The sequence below is a fragment of the Medicago truncatula genome, chromosome 3 (genome assembly GCF_003473485.1).
Source record: "Medicago truncatula cultivar Jemalong A17 chromosome 3, MtrunA17r5.0-ANR, whole genome shotgun sequence".
NCBI lineage: Eukaryota > Viridiplantae > Streptophyta > Magnoliopsida > Fabales > Fabaceae > Medicago > Medicago truncatula.
This window is the reverse complement of record NC_053044.1, coordinates 42896568-42919848: the sequence shown is the minus strand read 5'-3', so window position 1 is coordinate 42919848 and position 23281 is coordinate 42896568. Positions and strand designations below refer to the sequence as shown.

The 23281-nt window shown below is 32.7% G+C and overlaps 2 protein-coding genes and 1 non-coding gene across 4 annotated transcripts; 2 read left to right on the top strand and 1 right to left on the bottom strand.

Moving 5' to 3' along the window:
• Positions 1-5350: 5350 nt before the first annotated feature.
• Positions 5351-6837, top strand: LOC11434376 (monoacylglycerol lipase ABHD6). The gene is made up of 4 exons (XM_003601889.4): positions 5351-6078; positions 6167-6259; positions 6341-6408; positions 6517-6837. The coding sequence occupies exons 1-4, from the start codon at positions 5449-5451 to the stop codon at positions 6677-6679; spliced, it is 954 nt and encodes a 317-aa protein (XP_003601937.1). The 5' UTR covers positions 5351-5448; the 3' UTR covers positions 6680-6837.
• Positions 6838-6914: 77 nt separating this feature from the next.
• Positions 6915-7005, bottom strand: TRNAY-GUA (transfer RNA tyrosine (anticodon GUA)). Its single transcript is given in 2 exon segments — positions 6915-6950; positions 6969-7005. It is a non-coding gene; the product is annotated as a tRNA-Tyr (tRNA).
• Positions 7006-10340: 3335 nt separating this feature from the next.
• Positions 10341-15864, top strand: LOC11415014 (chaperone protein dnaJ A6, chloroplastic). Of its 2 annotated transcripts, XM_024779577.2 has the most exons (8): positions 10342-10558; positions 10895-11061; positions 12464-12599; positions 12756-12813; positions 14031-14073; positions 14425-14473; positions 14558-14647; positions 14733-15864. In XM_024779577.2, exons 2-8 carry the CDS (start codon positions 10955-10957, stop codon positions 15564-15566), a joined length of 1317 nt encoding a protein of 438 aa, XP_024635345.1. In that variant the 5' UTR covers positions 10342-10558; positions 10895-10954; the 3' UTR covers positions 15567-15864. The 2 variants fall into 2 exon arrangements, with proteins under 2 accessions (XP_039687566.1, XP_024635345.1); XM_039831632.1 differs by lacking the exon at positions 10895-11061 and having other exon boundaries at positions 10341-10558.
• Positions 15865-23281: the final 7417 nt, after the last annotated feature.

Here is a 23281-nt window from a genome sequence, read left to right as displayed (position 1 = left end):
TGGGATTTCTAATAACAATTTTGTTGATCTAATGGCAATCCATGGTGTGAAGATTACTATAAATAGTGGCTACAATCGTATAATTTGCTACTCAAAATTGTGCTTAATCTGATTTTCAAGGATCACAATTTTTTCCACTGTTATATGTTGCAGTTATAGCTAGTATCAAGGATTTATTGAAGTTAATGTGGGATGTTATAATTTCTCATTCTCTTACAGAGGGTAATTTAGTGCAAACTTTTTGGTAAAATTAGGTTCGACCAATGATCATAAATTCATTGTGTAGGAGGCTATACCACAAAGCTTAAAGACCAGTTTTTTGTCCAACTCACGACCGGTGTTGCAGCCTCGCTCTTTTTTCTCTGTTTTTGGGGTTTTCTTTTTCTCTTTAGCCAATTTACCATCAAAGATCTTCAAAAGATTAGCACGTGTTTGATAAATTTATTTTGTTTTATTTTGACACTTTTGGTATCTTAAGTAATTACAAAGAGAACTTAATTATTAATGGTGGATCAGCGACATCAATAAGTAAAGGAGTTAAAGGCGAAACTTTTCATCTTACGGTTTCTCTCTCTCTCTCCCTTCTCACCCGAAGTAACTCGGCTACCTTTCGAGAAGACCAGGACGAGAAGCACGAGCTACCTTACCTTCTGCCCTTTTGTCCCAAGAAGCACTTCGCTTGAGAGAAAAAAGCAATCAGACTACTAGGGAAATCATAGTATCTTGAGCCAAGAAACCGCAAGGAAGGCGGGAAAGATGACAATTCAATAGGAATCCACAAAAAAGACGTAAAAACATGAAGTCAAGGGAAAAAGAGGAACCTAGGGAACATAACCTTTGCCCCTAACTCGTAAGGTTGAGAGGTTTAAACTGCCTTTTCTTTTACAGTGGGCATAGTTCACTTGCTTTTTAGCAGCGATTCACGAACACAAGGTGAAAAATGTAAAGAAAAAAGTCAAAAATAAAACGAACAACAAGTTTATTTCAAATGATTATTTGTTTACATTGAAAATATATTAAAAAATTGATTATAGAGGAACTCGACTGTTTATTTTTTTATCAGCACGAATTTGACTCTTTGAAGTGACGTTGAATTCAATTTTCTTTTATTAAATAACTTTCATTATAACAATAGCTAATTAGTGTTTTTTGTGTTACTTTAATTTATATTTTATATAAGTAAAATGGCTAGATTCGCCATTTTCCGATGAGAAAACCTTATTACTAGGGCTGGAAATGAGTCGAGTCGAACCGAACCTGTCTGAACTCGGCTCGACTCGATAAGAATTGGTTCGGCTCGAAACTCGGCTCGAGTTCGACACGAACTATTTTTTCAGCTCGAGTTCAGCTCGTTTAAAGTTCACGAACAGTTCGATTCGGCTCGTTAGGTTTAGTTCGTTTGCTCAACTCGTCCAAAAAAATTTATAAAAAAAAGTTAATTTATTTTTTCTATGTTAAACACTACAGGTCTACAATTGGAATCCAAAACATAGATTAAAAAAGATAAACTACAAGAATCCTTAAACAAATCAACCCAAATTTTACTATAAATCACTCAAAAGTCAGTAGAAGAACAAAGAAACAAATGAGCACAAAATTGATCAGAAGCAAATACCTCTAGAGAAGAGGAGAAGAGTGACCTTCTCTTTTGATTGAGCCTTGCCCCTTGCTGAACTTGCCTATGGCCGGAGCAGAAGAAGAAGAAACGTTTTATGTTTTGGTGGAATTGGAAAATGGAATAAGGAAGATACATGTAAAAATAAATGGAGAAAATAAATGGAGATGTCCGGCTCTGTTTGGTAAAAATAGCGGATAGATGATAGCTTTTAGCTGATAAGCTAACTAAAGTGTTTGGTAAAAATAGCGGTTCAACTGGCTGATAAATGTAAAATGACATAAAGGGTATTCTTAATTCATAATAAAAATTATATCATTAATTTAAGTATTTGTAATTTTGTAAACTAATTTTTCTTTAAAAAAATACTTTAAATTTATTAATTTAATATATCCTATGTATTATAAATTAAATTAAATTTTATTCACTAAAATTTTATCTTGTATTTATTATCATTTAAGTGTTTCTACTTTATAAAAAAAATAACATTTACCTCAAAAACAAAAAAAAAGGTAGCACTAATAGAGTAATACTAATAACAGAGAATAAAAAAAAATAACACTTACCTCAAAAAAAAAAAGTAACACAAATAGAATAATAGTATTTTGTTTCGTAAAAAAAAAACGAAGGTATATATTTTTTCAAAAAAAAAAAAAAGGCCAGCTGATATATATACAAAAATTGGAATAAAGGGATAGTAGCTTATTATAAAAATTATAATGGATAAAAATACAATTTAAATGAAATAATAAGGGTAAAATTGGAAGAAAAAGTGAGAAGCTATAAGCTATAAACTCAAACGCTACTTGGAATAGCTTATAAGCTTGTGAAATAAGCTATAAGCTCATGGTGAAAAAGTGTTACCAAACAGAGCTTTTTTGGTCAAACGAGCTTATAAGCTATAAGCTAAAAGCTCTTTTTTAGGGTTAACCAAACAGACCCGGAGAAGAAGAAACGTTCCTACTTCCTAATATATCTTTTTTTAAAACGTTCCTTTGGAGATACGTGACAACAATTATGTTCTTTTTTTTATACATTTTTTTTTTAGGGATTTTTTTTATATATTTAATTCATGTAAAAAAATATAAAAGTTTCTAAAACTAATATATATATAATCTAGTCATCTCATGAACCTAACGAATCGAACAATCTATAATTCAAGTTTAGCTCATTTAATTAACGAACTTAATTTTCAGCTCAAGTTCGGCTCATTTGATTCATGAACCAAGTTCAATGGACCAATTATCGAATCGAATTACGAACTATATTCGAGTTGGTTCAGTTCATTATCAGCCCTACTTATTATAGTACTTCTTTGAACAAAATCGTCTATATTTCTTAAACTACAATCGTGTTCCTCTATTGTTGAATCATGTTCCAATTGAACCGTGTTCTTCTTCTATTTTGTAATCGCGAATTGTGTTCATGTTGAAATGATGGAGTTGATGGTGTTACCTAAAGAAGATGAAGTTGTAAAATGAATTGATGATGACATTGTAAAATGAATTGAAAAAAAGAGTGTGTAAATGTTGAAGTAATTGAGGTATAGGAGATGAAGAAGAAGATTTGGGGTTTAAGGTTCATACAATCCCCAAATTGATTTTTTGCCTTTTTTTTGAAGTTAATTCATTTCATTTATTTTAATTTCAGGTTTTGATTTTTTAAATTACTAAAATAATATGTAATGATATGTATATTCGTTTTACACATAGATTAACCCACATCATTAAAAAGTGACCATTCATATAATTTTGTGTCTGATTCAATGTTGTGGGATCAAAACTGTGTGACCAAAATCATAATCACATCAAAATAGAGAGATCAAAACTGTAATTATGTTTTACATTTTTAATTTATTTTTTTCTCTCAAAAATTTTTTTAATTCATTTTAAACATTTATCTTTTTGATTTGTTTTCAAATAATAAGAGGCTAGAAATTCACCGATTGAATAATTGGGGTGTCGGGGTTCTAACCTCAAATATCCTAATGTATGTTATTTTTGTTATTTTTGCTACTATTTCTGTTAATTGAGAGCTGATTGACGGTTAACGTGCACATATGACTTCTGAGAGAGATTTAACTTTTTTGGAACATGTATATAAAACGTGAGTCAATGTCTTTTTTTTTAACAGATCCCAAGTTTTGATACTATTGGTGGTGAATTTCAAGTTCCAGTGGACGGTGCTATTATGAACATTGAACAGTGGAAGAAAACTATGTAACCGAAAAGAAAGAAGAGAAAGAAAAAAAAAAGGAGAAAACTATGTGTGCTATGCGTCATGGAATCTCTCCTAGAATAATCCGTAGCGCAAATTATACTATGCTAAAATTTTCTTGTTTTACGGTTAGATGAAAATGGGTTAAATATGTTCTTGATCCATAAAAATATACCAACTTTTTGTTTTAGTTCCTCTGAAAAATTTCTTCAATTTTTAGTTCCTCAAAAATTTTCCATCTTCACTTTTGGTCCATCTTTTAAAGTAAAATTATATGTAGAATACATACTTTTGCAGAAAAATTCATAATATTATAAGAAACTCATCCAAAGAAAATTAAAATTTTTTAACAAAACATAAATTTAATATTAATTTTTATATTTTTGACGATTAAAAATTAATAATTAATTTATGTTCTGTTAAAAAATTCTAATTTTTTGGGGAATATTTTTTACAATATTTTACACATTTCTGCACAATTTTATTAAAAAATACAAAAATTAACTTAAAAATAGGGATTAAAAGTAGTGATTGAAAATTTTATAGGGACTAAGAGTTGAAGGAAAATTTTAAAGAGACTAAAACGAAAATTTGGTATATTTATAGAGACCAAAAACATATTTAATCCAATAAAAATTCACCATTACATACGTTTAAGTTTTAACATACCACTTTAAATAAATAAAAAAATAACAAAACAAATTAATTAAATTTATACTCCCAAAGTGGCGCCGGCCTTTTTGGATTAGGTATTTGATTTCTACCGGCAACAGATTGGGTTGGTCTTAAATAAATCTGTCTTTCTCAATCTTTTTTCTTGAAAGAACTTTATAGCTAACTAATCAAGATTTTGTCTATTTGAAAGTCAAAAATGCAGTTCCAGTAGTATATATAAAGAAGAGTAAAGTTTTGATGCACTAAACACAGTGCTGAATGAGATGTTTCGGATTTATTTCAGCTTAGTATTTTAAATTAAGAGCAGTTTGTTATACATTAAAAAAAAGTGATTTTTTCTTAAAAAGTTTTATTTTAAAAACTTAATAAAAAATAATAAAAATTATTTCAAACCCATTTGTTACGAGCAAAAAATAAATGTGGACATCTCTTAAATACTCATTGTTATTTTTCCTAAAATAAAAAAATACTCCTTGTTATTTTATGAGAAACTAATTAAAACAGTCTTTCCCAAAAGAAAAAAAAAATCATGACATGCCATAAAATCTAACTAAAGAACGGATTCTACAAAGTATATTCCAATTACACCAAATAACTCGATGCAATTAAATCCAAAACAAAACTATACAGTCATCATATTTTTAGAGCTGTTATCCATAAACCACCATAGATGACATACACCCTTTTACACCCACACATATTTGTGACATGTGCCAAAAATATTGAAAGAAGAGATGAAAAGGGGTGAGGATGTGATATGAAATTACTAAAATATCCATAACACATGAGGTGTACATGGGAGGTGTATAAAAAAGGGTGTGTACCTATCTTTTTCCTATTTTTATCATATTCTAATATATCCTCATCATCTTCTTTTGTCACACTCTTTGCCAACTCAATCAATCATATATCCACCACTCTGCAATCTTCATCAATCTGAAATGGGTAGTAGCAGATGGTTCAGCTTCACAACATTGTGTAACTGGTGGTTCCGTTACTCCTTCTCTAAATCCGGCCTAAAATCAACCACCACCGATCTCGGCGACGGAACAGTAATGCATTGTTGGGTTCCCAAAACAGCTCAAAAACACAAACCTTCTCTTATTCTCATCCATGGAATCGGAGCCAACGCAATGTGGCAATGGAACTCTTTCATTCCTGAGCTCACACACCACTTCAATGTTTACGTACCAGACTTGCTTTTCTTTGGAGATTCTTACACGACCAGACCTGAAAGATCGGAGCAGTTTCAAGCAAAGTGTGTTATGCGTGTGCTGGAGGGTCATGGGGTGAGGGGGATGATGGTGGTTGGTTTGAGTTATGGTGGGTTTGTGGGGTATAGTATGGCGGCAATGTTTCCGGAGAAGGTGGAGAAAGCGGTGGTGATTTGTGCTGGTGTTTGTTTGGAAGATAGGGATATGGATGATGGGATGTTTCAAGTGAAAAGTGTTGATGAGGCTGTTGATGTTTTGTTGCCGCTGACGCCGGAAATGATGAAGGAGTTGGTGAAGCTCACTTTTTTTAAGCCTGTTAAAACCTTGCCTAATTGGTTTCTTAATGATTTCATTGAAGTAAGTTGTTTTGTTTAGTAGATGATTAGTTGTGTTATCCCATTTAATTTGTAACATTTAGATCTGATTAGTTGTGCTACCCTTGTAGGTGATGTGTATAGAGTACCGCCAGGAGAGGAAAGAACTAATCCAAGCACTACATAAGGATAGAAATTTGTCTAATCTACCTAAGATTACACAGGTTTGTTTTAGCAACTAAATTTCTATTTTGAGTTAATTTGGTCACATTTGCATTATTCCAATAACCTTTTTAATGAAGCAGCCTATGCAAATTATATGGGGAGAACATGACCGTGTATTCCCATTGGAATTAGCCCACAGATTGAAACGGTAATTTAATTTTTTATTTTTTAAGTTCACTATTCAGATTTGTTAATTTGATTATGTTTTGCATTTTACCTGTTTATTTTGAATTTCAATATTTGCAATCTTGTGTAGACATGTGGGAGAGAAGGCACAGCTAGTGGTAATTGAAGATGCAGGGCATGCAATAAACGCAGAGAAACCTAAAGAAATGTACAAGAATTTGAATTCCTTCCTCATTCATCCCTTCACAGGGTCTAAGCAAGAAAACCATAGCAATGGTTACAAGTTTGAATAGAAAGCTTAAGTCTGAGAATTAGAATAACTTTTTTTCTGCAGTATTATTATGGATACATCTATTTGAACACTTACCAGTTTCCTGGTTATGAATCAATGTATTGGAAAATGCTGAATGTGGGTTGTTGTTGTTGATACTCATAATATTCCATTTTAATATCTGGACGTGCTTACAAATAAAATAGTTTCCGTAATTAATATGGTTGTTAATGGTACAAAAAATTAAAACAAAAAAATCCGACCTACCGGATTCGAACCAGTGACCTAAGGATTTCAGCATGGTATTCCAACTACAGTCCTCCGCTCTACCAACTGAGCTAAGGTCGGTTGTTGGTTTTGATGTTGTCAAATATATATACATAGACGGACAGACGCTATATAGAGGTCCGCCCAGGTTTATTCATTTTATTTTATCTAATTTAAATATACTTAAACTTAACTTATTTTTATATAACTCCACTTATTTAAAATAGTTTTGTAATTTATTATTTGATGGTATTATTAGATTTCTTGGATTTTTCGGTTTTTCTTTGGTTCAACGTAATTTTTTCTTTTGAAGGGAAAACATAAATTCATTCAAAAATGATTATAACATTAGTAGAGTGAAAGGAATCTACAGCCACTAATTAACCTACCAGCAGTCCTTCAATTAGAGATGAAATGGCTTTTAATTGGTAGAATATTATAGTTTTTGTATTGCATGTTTCTATCTCCTATTTGATATCTAAGTGCTCGTACTTGCATTTGTTATTTGTGTGTTAACATTGAAAGGACAATAAAAAGCATCAATGCTTAATTTAATTTAAAAGTCGGTATAGTTAATATTTTTTTTTAAATAGTCTAGTGAACATAATTTCACCTTTAAAGAGAATAAGTGAGTTCAAGCGCATAATACAATGTCCCTATTAATCAAGCTATGCTCACTCACATATTATATTAATTTTAATATTCCTCTTAAATCAAACATAATTAGTAACATTTATTTTTTTACAATAAAATCATTAATAATAGTTGAAACATATTATAACCTTTTAATCGTCTAACATGTATGAGCTCAACAATAAAATATTGACTTTGTAATCTCAATTGATAGAGTTCATGTATAAAACAATCGTAATATGAAAATTACATTTGTCTTATAAAATAGATAAATTATAATCTATTAATCTAAATACATAATCATTATCATTAATTACCTATAAATGCATATAAAATTGTTTAAATTCAAAACAACCCTATGCAACATTATTTTGTTCAAAATCTTCATACAAAACATGGTGATTTTTTTTTTGGTAACAAAGCTAAAAACAAAGAAAAACAGGAAGAAAAGAGACAAAAAACTATGCTCTAGGAAATAGAGTTCCTATAGCATCAAGGCGAATTAAATCCATAAGCTCTTTAGGTGGGGTGGCATGAAATAAGCACTCTTCATTTGATGAAGCTCCCAACTTAGCCAAGTAATCCGCGCATTGGTTTCCTTCACGGAGACAATGATGAACGGAAAAATTATGCACAGATAAGAGATCTTTTATGTCTTGTATTAAGACAGCGTACACATGATAGTTTGAAACTCTTTTTGTAATGAGATTGATGGAGAGAAGGGAGTCCGAGTAGCAAGCCAGCTCCTCTATTCCCATTGCAGCAGCCATGAGTAAGCCTTGATGAAGGGCATTGAGTTCAGCTAACAGAATGTCTGTCGATTCCGGAATGAAGCCAGAGAAGCCAGAGAGGTAGGCACCAACATTGTTTCAAATGATACCTCCGAACCCAGCACGGATTGGTGTTCCGAGACAACTCCCGTCCACATTAAGGATGTGACAATGATTGTTATTTTGATTCCATTTTACCATGCGATCGGGAGGGATGACATTGCTCCTCTTGAAACTTGACTCGATGACGTTGACAGAATCGTTGATACGGTAGCTGATCCTAGTTAAAGGCCAAGTTTCATTGCTGATGCACATCAAGTTGCGGTGCCTCCAAGACCACCATAGACCGGCGAGGAAGTTGATGGAGCGCGGGCCAGAAGAAAAAGTCCTAATCCAGTGCTGCACACAATTCGTAGAGAAGAAGGCATCGCTGTTAAAACCCATTTTATGCCAGATGGCTGCAGAGTGTTTGCAGTCACGGACACAGTGTAAGAAACTTTCATCATCCTCCCCACAGCGCGAACAAGTAGCTGCAGGAGCCATATTTCTGTGGTGTAGCAGCGATAGGGTAGGAGCTGCGTTGTGATAGGCAAACCAAATTAGGAACTTGTATTTTTCGGGAACCTTCAGTTGCCAAATCCAAGACCAAGCAGTATCATTACTAGACGTTTCCGAAAGGGAGCAGAGCCAAGAATATCCGCTTTTAGTAGTGTAAACACCATTCTTGTTGTGATTCCAGATGAGGGCATCCTCAATATTAGCATTGAATCTCATGTTTGAGTTGTTGATCGTTTCAGCCATGCCTTGAGGAAGATTGGTGTAAAGGACATTGGTATGTTGGCCAACGGATGTGAATACCTCTTTGATAGTGAGATGGATATCATGGATGTCAATGATAGGGACCAAGGAACCAAGGTAGCCATGAGAGCTCCAATTGCTGAACCAAAAGGAGGACGTGCCCGCTCCCGCCCGCCAAGTATACCCGGGTTTGAGAATGTCCTTAGCTCGAATTATAGAGAACCATGAAGGTGAGCTGCTGCTTTTCACGCTGGCCTCAAGCATGCTAGGTCCGAATGAATACTTATTAGCGAGGAGATTTACCCATAATTTATTTGTGGATTGAACCATGTCCCAAACAAATTTCCCGAGCAGACAAATATTTGCATCTCTTGCGGAGCGAACCCCTAAACCACCAATAGACTTTGGCCTAGTGACTGTTTTCCAATTGACAAGGTGGATCCCTTTGTTATTGGATCCCTTCCAGATGAAGTTACGGGCTGTTTGATCAATACTATCACATATATTCTGTGGAAGCCAATTAATCTGCATATATTATATAGGTATGGATGATAAAACAGAAATTGCAAGAGTCAATCTACCTGTTCTATTTAGGAGTCTGTTCTTCCAAGATGCAAGTCTGTTTTGCATTTTTTCGACAAAACATGGTGATTGGTTGGTCTAAGTTGTAGGTTGAATTTTGAAATGTCTTTACTACGCAAAATAAATTCACAATGGAGAAATTATAAATACAAATGTACTCATTTCGGTTTTTTTTTTTATAAGAAATAATTGAATTTTTTGATACATTGAATAATTTATGTAGAATCGTTGTATTTAAAAGACCAAAAAAAGTATAAAAATATCTCGACATTTGTGCCTGCGTTGTTGCACATAAGAGTCTTCACTCTCAATTTTTTTGGTTACAAAACTACGCAAACATAAGCAAAAAACAAAAAACAGAAACACAAGGGGAGGAGGTCGGCTAGAGGCGTTTGGTGAATGACTAAGTTAGCATTCAAATTAGCTATGAATTTTTGCAAAAAAGTCTGCACATTGATTTCCTCTCTGAAAGTATGATGAAGAGAGATATTCTAATTAACTAGCAAATTTGAATTAAGACACCCTCAAATTTTACTTAATTTTTTCATGGTAGTATTAAAAAGCTATAATCCAAAATGAAAATTGTAATCCATGAGAAATGAGGGGGCATATTATTAGGGTTCTAGAAAGAGCGACAAGGCAAACATTACACAAACAAACCAAACTAAAGGGTAAAAGAAAACACGACCACCAAGTTCCCTTTCATCCCTCTCTATAAGCAAAGCAATCTTCTTAGAGAGAGAAAGAGAGCGAGAGAAGATTGCTCCACTTCCTCATCCTCTCCTTCCAACTTCCCTTCTCTCTCCCAAACAGTAGCAGCGCCTATAAGCTTCCAACCCCCAACAACACAGGTTTCTCTATCTCTCTCTATTCCAATTCATTTCTTTGAATTAATTATTATGCGACATAAACATTCATAGTACTTCTTATTCACTCCTTCATTATAGATTGATTGGATTAACTATTGTCGTTTCTGCTTCTTATCTTAATTTCATTTATTTATTTTCAACAACCAAGGCTTCTTATCTTAATAAATTTGTACACGTCAAATTAACAATTTCTGTTTTACTTTTTTGAAATTCATTAGTCATGACTAGGTTCACTCTTACCTTCTGCTCCAGAAATACGTTTTTTTTTTTTTTTTTTTGTAGCCTTATCTTATTGTTTTTTTCTTAATTTTTTTGCAGCCAGAGGAATTTCATCAACAAATTTTATATTATCCTGTCTTTTTTGAGAATATAGATTAGATGGCAGTTACACCTTTTGGCAGTACATCGGCTACTCAATGGGGAATTCGTCCTCAGATTGTTGCCAGATCCACCACAATAGCCAAGTTTGCATCATCAAGACACAAGTCAGTCTTATGTTTTATTCTTAATTTTCATTCTCTTTGTATATTGGAAAAGTTTAAATTACTTTTAAGGCTGATTTATCTGTCATATTGTCACCGGCTATAGCCATAAAAAAGTTCGGTATAAAAATGTGATTTTGTTACTCCAATTGTCAGCTATAGCAGCTGTACTTCTGGATAGACTCAGATTATCAGAAACTAAGACGTGTTTCTCGTTAAAAGGAAATCTCGGGCAACAGCTTATTGCCTGTTTTGGTTAAACCCTGAACCCCTATTGGAGTTGAGAAAAAATGGGGTTTAGTCATTTGAATTGTGTTCAGTTGATTGTAGTGAGTAGAAGTGCAGAATCTTGGTGTGTCATTGTAATTTTGCCCAACCTTTGGAACTTCAATAAAATCTCGGTGTTGTTGTGATTTCATCAAACTCACTGCCAAGAGAAGTGGAATTTTTCAGTTTTTTGCGCCAAGTAGAATTGATTCTTGTGTCAGACCCGCTTAATTATTCACATTTACTCTTCAAAAGTGACTATACTTTATTTTCCAAACCAAATCGTCTCTTCCAAAATCTGTATCAATCGCCTGGCTTTCTTGCTCACCTTTGCATCTAGGACACAATGTCTTCATTTTAAGATGATTCAATTAGTCAATCGTCTGGTTTTTTCTCAATCAATTCTTAAGGGTCTTATTATATCATTTTGAAACAAATCAATTATTTCAACCATGAAATCGCACAAATTGGTAGCACTATTTAGGAAGTGAACAATTTGTGCCATTTGATGAATATGAAATATAATCATGCAACTTTTATCACTGATATGAGTTGCACGATTCAACAATTTATGTTTTTATTTTGCTTTTATGTCGCTAATTCTCATCATTGAATTTGAAGAATAAAATAGGTGACATTGTTAAACGTAAAAAATCCTAAAGGAGCACTACTCAAAACACCCTATTTAATATTCCATGCCTCTATTTTCATTCTTCTAAAATAGGGAGGGCCTTACAAAGTCACTGGATCAATTACTTTCTCACCATTTCAGCATACCTTTGCTCTGTTTTTTTTTTTTTTTGAACTTAGGACATAGAACATTTGTGTTTGTTACATTGTGATTAAATTGCGTTGTGGGTTCCTCATTTTAAATCACTGCATTAAACACTATACATCATTATATGATATATTTGAAGTGATTTTGCATTGAACTTCTGAATCTTACGATTTGATACGATTTACAACTCACTATTCAGATGTTAGGTTTGCGATTCACAATTTATAACTTTGACCTCTATTTGTTAAAAATCAATTTTGAAAAAATTAAAACCAACAGATCCTTACTCATTAGGAACAATTTTTCAGCATAATTCATTGTGTTGTAAAGTGTAATTCAATCCAATCATTTTTCTTGCAGTGCTACAAGCAGGATAAGCTTTATGGCTGCCCCAAGTTCAACCTTTTTTGCTCGGGATTCCTTGCATTTTAATATAGGTTCACATCAAACTTTGCATCGTCGAAGGGGATCAAGGTTGATAGTTAGAGCAGATGCAGTAAGTTTTTATTACTTATGCTTTTCTAAGAAACGATGATTTCCTTTTTATATTTTTTTACAAGGGTTCCTTGTGAAATTATTCTTCATGAAGTTGGTTATATAACTATGACCATCCAATATATTGGCTGAATATCTAACATGTACCCGCATGCAGGACTACTACACTGTCCTTGGGGTGTCAAAAAATTCTACTAAATCTGAAATTAAGACTGGTATGTTTCTGCAGTCCCTTCTCTGACTGTTATGAGCTGCCTCCATCATCATTAGTTGATGCGTTCAAATTCAGTGCTTTTATTTACTCATTAGTTGTTGAATTCACGAATGACCATTTTTTAGCAAAGCAGTGATCTTTCTGTATTAACATAAATCAATTAGCCTTAGTCTGCTAACTAATGACGAATGATAATCTCCTTTTATATTATATAACTCTTGCTGTTTCTTTAACATTGACTAATTGAAATACTATTACTAATAAAATGTTTGTGAAGGATGCAAGAGAAGTACTGATAATGAACCTAACAGTTAACTCTGTCAAGAAGTCTGCCAAAACATAGAACAAGAATTAAAGTAACGATATCAAAACTAAATACATTGTTTTTATTTACTCATTAGTTGTTGTATTCTTGAATGACCATTTGTCATCAAAGCTGTGATGTATTAACAGAAATCAGTGACCACATTAGCCTTAGTCCGTTAACAACGAATGATTAGGATCAGGGTTCTCTACATTTGAGTTTCCTAAATTCTTCTGTATTTAGGTAAACATCTTTCGAGAGAGAGAGAGAGAGAGAAAGAGAGAGAGAGAGAGAGAGAGAGAGAGAGATTTGTAACTGCAGGGAATCCAAATCCGAATGAGAGAGAGAGATTTGTAACTGCAGGGAATCCAAATCCGAATGATTATCTCATTTAATATAACTCTTGACAATACTAATACTGAAGAAGTCTGCCACTTGACAATGCTTGTTGCTAATAATCATGAGACCCTCCCCCAACCCCTAAACAGCTGTTTATTTTGTTTAATACCAAAAAAGGACATGGGGGGCTAGCTTTCCAAACCAAATTTTGAAATTTTCAAAATTAATCGTCTTGATTGCTCTTTGGTATTGTATTGCGAGGCTTTCTGTATAGACTAACATAAACCAAAACTAGAATCCTTGTACGTGGTCCTCTTGGAAAACTTCCGCTCAAGACTGCAGAAGTTCAAACTAAACATTTATTTCATTTCACTTTTTTTTTTGGTAATCAATGCAGGAAAGGTTTGGAGAAGTTTAAAATTAGTATCAGAAACATCAATTACTTGGGTTAATGAATGGTTGTTGTGATTAAGAAGTTATTATTATAGCTAGATGCTATGTGTGATTTACTTGGTTATGCATTTTCCCCCATGGTATCATTGCATTGTTAACTCTTTCTATTGTTTATGTTTCAGCTTACCGGAAGCTAGCCCGAAATTATCATCCAGATGTGAACAAGTGAGTATTTTTTTCCCTCACTTCCCATTGAAGTTATCTGCTTTCTAATATCCGTCTTTTGCTTTGTTCCCACTCTTTTTTTCCTTTTCTAATCTTTAACTCCGATTTCACTATTGCTATGGACAAAATGGTCCGGGTGTCTTAGATTATACCAATGCCTGTAGCATGTCATTTTTAAATCAATTTTTTTGTACATTCCTGAATTGCCTGTTAGATGAAGTCGTTTAAATAAGTGCATTTTCACCTGTCATGCCATAATTTCTAGTTGCATAATTTTTTTCACATGGTCATAATCATTTATTAACATTGCTTATCGTTGACCTGTATATGTGTATTCACTTTATGCTGCAGAGATCCTGGTGCAGAAGAGAAATTTAAGGAAATTAGTAATGCGTACGAGGTAAAACTAGAGGATATTAAACATAACTGACCCTAATTCATGGTTAGTTCATAACTGATCTTATGTAACTATAATCCTTTTCAGGTCTTGTCAGATGATGAGAAACGGTCCATATATGACAAATATGGGGAGGCAGGGCTTAAAGGTTCACAGGGGTTTGGTGGGGGCATGGGGGTAAGTTACCAAGTTACCTACAAAGATTATGGAGAATTTTAATTTGTCATTGTTTTTGATAAATGTAAAATCTTTGTGATTATAGGATTTCAGCAACCCTTTTGATCTGTTTGAGTCGCTATTTGAGGGCATGGATGGTCGCAGCAGACAATCTTGGGATGGAGCAATGAATGGCGAAGATGAGTATTACAGTCTTGTTTTGAACTTTAAAGAAGCTGTTTTCGGAGTGGAAAAGGAGATAGAGATTAGGCGACTAGAGAAGTGTGGTACTTGCGATGGTTCAGGAGCTAAACCAGGGACTAAATCATCCAGATGTAACACATGTGGTGGTCAGGGACGGGTTGTCACTCAAACAAGGACTCCGTTGGGTATCTTTCAGCAGTCTATGACTTGCTCGTCTTGCAATGGGACTGGAGAAACTCGAACCCCTTGCAGTACATGTTCTGGGGATGGCCGGGTGAGGAAAACAAAGCGGATAAGTCTCAAGGTTCCAGCCGGTGTGGATTCTGGTAGCCGTTTAAGGGTCCGAAACGAAGGTAACTCTGGAAAGCGTGGTGGTTCTCCCGGTGACCTCTTTGTTGTTCTTGAAGTTATCCCTGATCCCGTGCTTAAACGAGAAGACACCAACATTTTATACTCTTGTAAAGTGTCTTATATTGATGCAATCTTGGGGACTACAATTAAGGTTCCAACTGTAGATGGAATGGTGGATTTGAAAATCCCATCTGGGACACAACCAGGATCAACACTTGTTATGGCAAAGAAAGGTGTTCCTCTACTGAATAAGAAGAATATGAGGGGCGATCAATTCGTTCGAGTGCAAGTTGAGATTCCTAAAAAACTGAGCAGCGATGAGAGAAAACTGATTGAGGAACTATCGGAGTTGAGCAAAGGCAAGACTGCCGCCGGTATGAGATGATATTTCGTGGGAAGCTGGAACTTGTATGTGACATAAATTTTATTTTCCTTTTATTATGGATGCTTCATTTATGACCTTGGTATATATAGGTTGTCACTCCTTATAGACATAGGCGGATTTGAAGAAAGAACATAGGTTATTACGTGCTTTCTGTGTCATCTATTGTTTGTTTTCTTGGATTCTACATTTTTAGTTATATCATTGGATGTTGATTTTTGACAGCATTGGATTATATGCACCTAGACTTCTAGTCAATGTTATTCATGAAGGGAAAAAATAAAAACTTACTGTTGACTTATTTTGCACACCATATTAATTTTGGCTACAGTACGAGATATACTATGGGACTAACACTGATGACGATTACGGTCCGTTGCATTATCCTTAAAACCCTCACCTTCTGTCTCATCTAATCTAAACTACTACCAATTAGAGCAGAGCCTTATCACAACATTGTAAGGAGGTGATGGCAAATGCAAAAAGAAGACGGCAAGTGGATGAGATTTTGTGAAAATAAATTTGCCTTTCATGACAAAATCATTGTCTTGCTGCCAACAGATGCTTATTCCGGCAAATGGTTTCTATTTGCATAGAGAAACTACCGGTGGTGGACATTGAGTCGAGCGATGCCGGCATAGATCTTGTGCAATTGACAATGATGCAGTGGGAGATGGCGACGGCAGAAAGCACAAACACAAGGCATATATTGGTCTGCAGCCTAATCGATATTTTGAAAAGGGTTTGCTCAAACAAAAAAAAAACTTTTTTATAATTTTATTTAATATTAAAATATTGAATTTCATATCCAAGAGCACTTGGATGAGATGGAAGATGATCTCTTTGATCTTAAATAAAGGCACTGAGTTCAAATCTTGTCCGCGCATAGTACTCGTTCACACTAAATAATGTTCAGCCATCAAATTTTGTTAATACAACTAGCGTCGGAACAACATAATCTAGTTTAGTTTTGTTGTTTAGTTTGGGAAATCCTAGCTAAGCTCATAATGAGTCTTTGCTGATTAAAAAAGAAAACAGTTAAAATATACTACCGTAATGAAAAACAGTTAAAATATACTACAGTAATGATTAAGTTTTGGCTGAAATGCATTTTTATATGGTCCACAAGTTTATTTTTTCAACAATAGATCCATAAATCTCAACATATCTCATTTTGATCCAATGATAGGTTTAATAATCTAATCTAATGATGGAAACAAACTTTTAACTTTTTTTTAGTGTACAATGGAGTCAATGAGGTTAGAATCTAGAATTTCATATACTTGGATCCTTTCCTTCTCCAATTTCTATCTATCTCTCTCTCTTGATGTTCTCTCCAAAATTTAAAGAGAGATAGATAGAACATGGTGAAGGAGGGAGAACGAGAAAAGGTGAGGAGGCGGGGATCTAAATCCAGATTTCACACATGCTACCAAACCCCTCACCGTTAGGGAAACAAACTTTCAACACCAAGGTCATTTGTGCAATGTAATTTTCATAATCTTAAAAAAAAACTGTCTTATGCTTTGAATTAAAAAATAAAAAAATGAAACTTAATAGTTAATAATATACATGTTGATTTATCCAAATTTAAACTTCATGATGGTTTTATTATGATACTAAAATTTTGTGTTTAAGGGATATACATTGTTTTGGATTATTATGTTGGAAAATCTTTTGAAATGTTGTATTCATAAAACATTACTATAATGCCCCGGTCCAGTTTTCAGACAGAAACAAACAGACAATAATTATTGATCTGCAAAAGTTTTTCACAACTATATCTAGTGTGGTCCTTCAAAATTTCGACATGCGAACCAAGAAAACATCCAAGATGAAAAAATAAAAAAATTCACCAGAAAACTAAAAGGAAATAATGAGGGTACTTAACATTTCTTACGAAATATCACAAATTTAATTTTTCATACACAACTTAACAAAAACATAATGAAGAAATAAAAACAGTTTAAAAGAAACTTTTAGTACAAAATTTAGACGCAACCATAAAGTAATATTTCAGGTCTGTAACAAACTTTTGTACAAGTGTATCAAACTCCAATGTATACAATCACTGCTGACGTAATTAATTAATTTAGACAAATAAATAAATAAAAACAAAAAAGAAGAAAAGATGCATTTTCAATTTTACAATAATTTTCATCTTCATTCATCAAATTAAGATAAGAAACAATGGAATTTCTAAGGGTTGAAGAAGTTGCCACCACAATGGCATTTCCAACTCAATGGCTTGTAATTTGAGTATCCATTATTGTTACCTTGGAGAAAGAAATTAACACCTTCCGTGGATGAAGTTGAGGCAGTGTGACCTGGTTGGACATGTTCATGGCTTGGAACTTGCACGGCCATGCATGGATGACATTGGTTACATTTGTTGTGACATGTTGGTGGAGCTGAACCTAACCTGTTTTTCTCCTCAAATAATAAACCCTACACACATGGTTAACAAACTCAATTGACTAACTGCATATTCGGTAAGTTTGACAAAATCACGGTCACATCCTCATTTTTGTTGAAACTTGGTGCATGTTTGAATTCACTATAAAATTGGCGGAAACTACCCTTCAGAGTTTCAACAAAATCGGAGAGTTATCATGACTTTGCCAAAATCGCGGTAATATACTATGATTCTGGCAAATTCATCGTCCATTCAAACACAACATACACATAAAGCAAAGGAAAGAGTGAATGAGGGAGAAAAAAAAAAAAAAAAAAAGCCTACCCTTGGAGGAATTGCAGAATGTGGTTGATAGAAACAAGAAGCTGGATACAGAAGAAGGTGAGGTATAAATATGATGACCATTAACAAGATAAGGTGATATGAATTAAGTGAAGCCATGAATTTCTATCTATCATGTCACTTGTTGAAGGCATTCACATCTAACTCAAAAAAATTCTAAGTGGAAAAATTTAACGTGACTTAACTGAGATATATTTCTAAAGCCAGTTGTAATGTGACAAAATAAAAAAAAGGTCAAAATTGAATCAATTTAATTTATTTTTGTCAAAGTAGACCAAGAATGAAAAGTTTGTCATTATATCTAGTTTTGAGCAATGAATGGTTTTTTTTTTTTCTAGTTATGTGTTGGCAGGCAGCAATTGTGTAGAGAAAGGAGAGGGATAGTGTGGTGGAGAGAGGGTGCAGAGTGTTGGCAGAAAAGTGAAAGGAACGATTCAATAAAGGTAAACAAATTGGGAGAATCCAAAGCAGTATGAAGGACTCTTTGGTTGTATTGGTAGTTTGAGAGACTCATTATAAGTGGCTGGGCTGTGTTGAAAGTGATAGGATTATTGTATCTATGACTACGAGTGGAGTGGGGGTAAAAAAAACATTATACTAAATCACAGGTGGTAGTTAAAACTAGAATTTATTGTGTTCTATTAGAGGCACTTCTGCTTGAGCTACTCTCTTTTCATTGACCATTCTAGAGTTTGACTTCACAATTTACATTTACATATTTAACATTTACAACTAATCTTTGTGGGAATAGAAGTTTATATAAGGATGCACTTTTGTTATGGTAAAGACTGAATGATTTACTCTAGTCCGTGAGGTATATGTTGGCGAAGCTCTTAGATTGTTATCAGCTTTAGAATGGTTCATTAATTACATTTGAGACCTATCGATTTTGAGCTTGATGTCAAAAAAGTGGTGGATAGTTTTTCATCAGCACATCAAGATATTACAAAATTTGGGATGATGATCCATAATTGTAAAACTATCTTTGAACAATATTATGTCAACTCTAATGTGGACTTTGTGAGGAGACAAACAAATGAGTCAGTCCATAGATTAGCTACAACGGCTATATCCTAAGCTAACTTTCAGATTTTGGTAAAAATACGATTGTATTGGACACATTTTAAATAATAAAATGATATAAGTTTCTTAAAAAAAAAAACTAATCTTTGTTGGAGAATTTATTAGATGCATATTTCTTCTCTCTCAATCAATTTTTTCTACACACAAAAGTCAAGATCATCTCTGGCCACTCAATTAAGGTATCTAAATCTCTAACACTTAGAAAAACTGCACATTGTTATTAGGCTTAAATATGTAATTTAGACGCGTTTTGATTTTCGTCCTTGTAAAAAAAAAAATTAAAAACATCCTTGCAAATTTTTTTTTGTTTTAAAAAGGTCCCTGGCCCCACTTTTTTGCTGACATAGGATGGCTTTGGCCACGTGGCAGTTGCTGACTGTGCAACTTTTGCCACGTGGCCCTGATGTGGCAGTCCACGTCATTAAATTTTTTTTTTTTAATCTGAAGAAAAAAAAATTAAATTAAAAAATTCCATTTTTTTTTTGAAATATGAAGAAAAAAAATTGGAAATTAGTGTTTTTAAAATCTAGAAATAATTTTTGAAAAATAAAATTAAAAATTATATAATCTCAAAATTTATAACTTTTGAAAATATAATTTAATTTTCAGTTTTTTTTTATTTTTTATGATTTTTAAATTTAAAGAAAATGAATTTTCTGAATTTTGAAAAAAAATATTTTTGTAACTAAAAATTGAAAATTTAATTTTCAGATTTTTTAATTTAAAAAAATGATTTTTTAGAATTTTGAAGAAAAAAAAATTTAATTTTCAGTTTTTTTCCGATTTTTTTATTTTTTATATTTATTTTCGGATTTTTTAATTTAAAAAATGAATTTTTAGAATTTTGAAAAAAAATAAACAAAAATTAATTATGTGGCATACCACGTGACAAAAGTTGCACAGTTAGCAACTGCCACGTGGCCAAAACCATGTCACTTCAACTGAATAGTGGGGTCAGGGACCTTTTTAAAACAAAAAATATTTTACAAGGATGTTTTTAATTTTTTTTTCTTACAAGGACGAAAATCAAAATTTGTCCAAATTACAGGGACGGATTGCATATTTAAGCCTTGTTATTATAGCTATTTACATTTTACTACTTCCTTATGATAATATAGGAACATGACTATATCATAAAAACTGAAATTTAAAAAATTGGTAACAATTTAATGAATGATGTTAGCAAGAGTAACATACACTTTCGAAAACCCCCTCTTTTTATATAGAATATATTTCTAAAGTGGCTGAATCCACATGCATTTTACTCAATAAAAATGATTGGAAAGAGTGTGTTAAAAGGACTGTTACCAAAATTGCTCTCTAGTTTAATATTTGTCAAACAATTGCTATTATTTTTTCTAGTTTATCATTAAGAAGAAAAGGTTGGTTTTATGTGGAGTACTATGTATTGTTAGTTACAAAAAAAAAAAAAAAAAAGTAAAATAAGATAGATTATTAGTAAAGTAATACTATTACAGTTAAAAATTTGAATTATATTTTAAAAAAGAGACAAAAAGGACTTTTTCTCAAACAAGATTCTATATTTAAGAATATATAGTATATTGTAGTACATTTTACATTTAAAAGTTTTGCATCTGATTATGGCTGCTGAATGCTGATGCTAAGGGTAATCCCAAACTAGTGTAGAAAATGAATTGTGAATTATCTGCTTTGTTTCTTAGCCCAAAAACAGGATTCATCCAACAAACTTTATAATTATAGAAAAGTTTAACACAGACTTTATGAACAGAATGATACATGCCGACATTTATTCATTAACATCCCCATCATAAATGGAACTCATACAGATCATCAAATAGTCTCATGTGAGATAGTATTTATTATCATGTGATCTTGTTTTGTTCATGTCATAATAATGATCAGCTTTTTTTATCCATAGCTGCCAAGAAATTTTGTTAAGATGTTTTAGTGTTTAAAGTAGAATTATTGTTCTTTATAGTAGATTCTGACAAGTTCAAATTTTAAGTTTTGGTGTGCTCAGTAGCAGCTGTAATAAGGAGTACTAATTCGTCTATAAGACCTTTTTTAAGTTTTTCTTGTCTTTTCTACTAGATTTATTTTGATTTAATTGCAGTTTTGGTCCTCCTATTTTTATCATTATGCAAAATTGGTCCACCTATTTTAAAATTTAACAATTTTGGTCTCTCTATCAAATATTTTGTCTAAAATATTGTGATACGATAAATATGTTTTAAATGAAGTTTTCAAGAGAATTTGGTTACAATTTCATAGATGTTGATTTTTCCATCTTATCTTATCATATTTCATGACATTTAAAATTTTTCACATCACATTTTTATAGTTCAAAAATATGATGGAGGGATCAAAACTGTCAAATTTTAAAATAGGGGGACCAATTCTGCAAAATGGTGAAAATAGGGGGACAAAAACTGCAATTAAGCCTAAATTTTAAGTATTAAATTTTTTTTTTGAAAGAAAATATTAAATACATATTGAATAGTTCCAAACAGCTCATACTTATATTTATTATAAGAGTTAGGCATTTACACAAAATATGGTTGAAGGTATGTGGAACTAGTGGTGTTTTTCAGTTTCCATTTGGAGGTTAATTTCGGGATTCTTTGCTGTGATTCCAGCAGCTTTCAACTATTGCCAAAGCTGCCATTGTTGCATTGTTGACATCGCACTGAGAAGCTAATCAGAGGGATTGTGACACTCAGTGACCAGACGTGTACGAACCATTTTCACAAGAGGAGCAAAAAGATATATCTGCCAAAACATTGTATTATATTTCTATTTTTGTGCTGTATTGTATAGTGTCTTTCTTATCGGTTATTGCAGTCACCAAAAGTGTGCCACAATCTTTATCAAAACAAAAGTTAAATAGGAATATACATATTTCTTTTTCTTTACTGGAATTTTTTGTTGTTATTTTACAATAGGAAATTCAATTATTTATCATTAGAATTTCGAGCCAAAGACAAGTACAATTATGCACGTCCTTTCCACCAAAAAATGAAAGTACTATAGGGTCACTCATATTCGCATATATCACATGCAATTCTGAATTCATTGGTGATCATTAAAACCATTTTTTTTTTTTTTGAGAGAATCATTAAAACCATATTTAGTACTCATATTGTACCCACAAAAAATACTGAATATTGGAAGAAGAAAAAAGAATATTATATACGTATATTTGTTCATATATATACCATATTGAATATTGTAAAACAAATTGATATTATATACGTATATTTGTTCATATATATATAAAAAAAAATCAATGTGCCATTTTCCCCCCTCTCTTTCACTGGACCTCTTTAATACTAGAGAATATCTAAATTCAAATACCATAAGCTAATCTTACATTTTTTTTTTTGAGCAAAGCTAATCTTACATATACAAACAGTTTTCTTATGTAATGGAAGAAATTAATCATCCCCCTTTTGTTTTTATTCTCGCTCATGTCGAATTGTTTTCCTCTCCACAAGGACCACAAGCAACAATCATTATTCACTATGAAGACCAAATGGAATATATTTAGAGGGGACCAAAAAATGGTAGCACCATGTCGCTAAATTCGAAAGAAGTGAATAAAAATTACTTTGTAAGTATTGACATCCCTTATGTGATCTTCCTACACAGGAAAGGTGGCTTTTACCATCGGCAAATGACCTAATTTTCCTATGGTGGACACTGGACAAATGCTCAACGTATCCATTTAAATAATGGTTAAATATTGAGGGACATGGCATTTGAACATTGTTTCCGAATTAGGAGGTTCGAAGAGCTCTCAACACTACCAACATTGTACCAAAGTTTTAAGCTTTTTCCTTTTTTCCTTAGAGGTTGATAGCAATTATAGGGAAATGAAGTGGGGTTTGTGAAAATA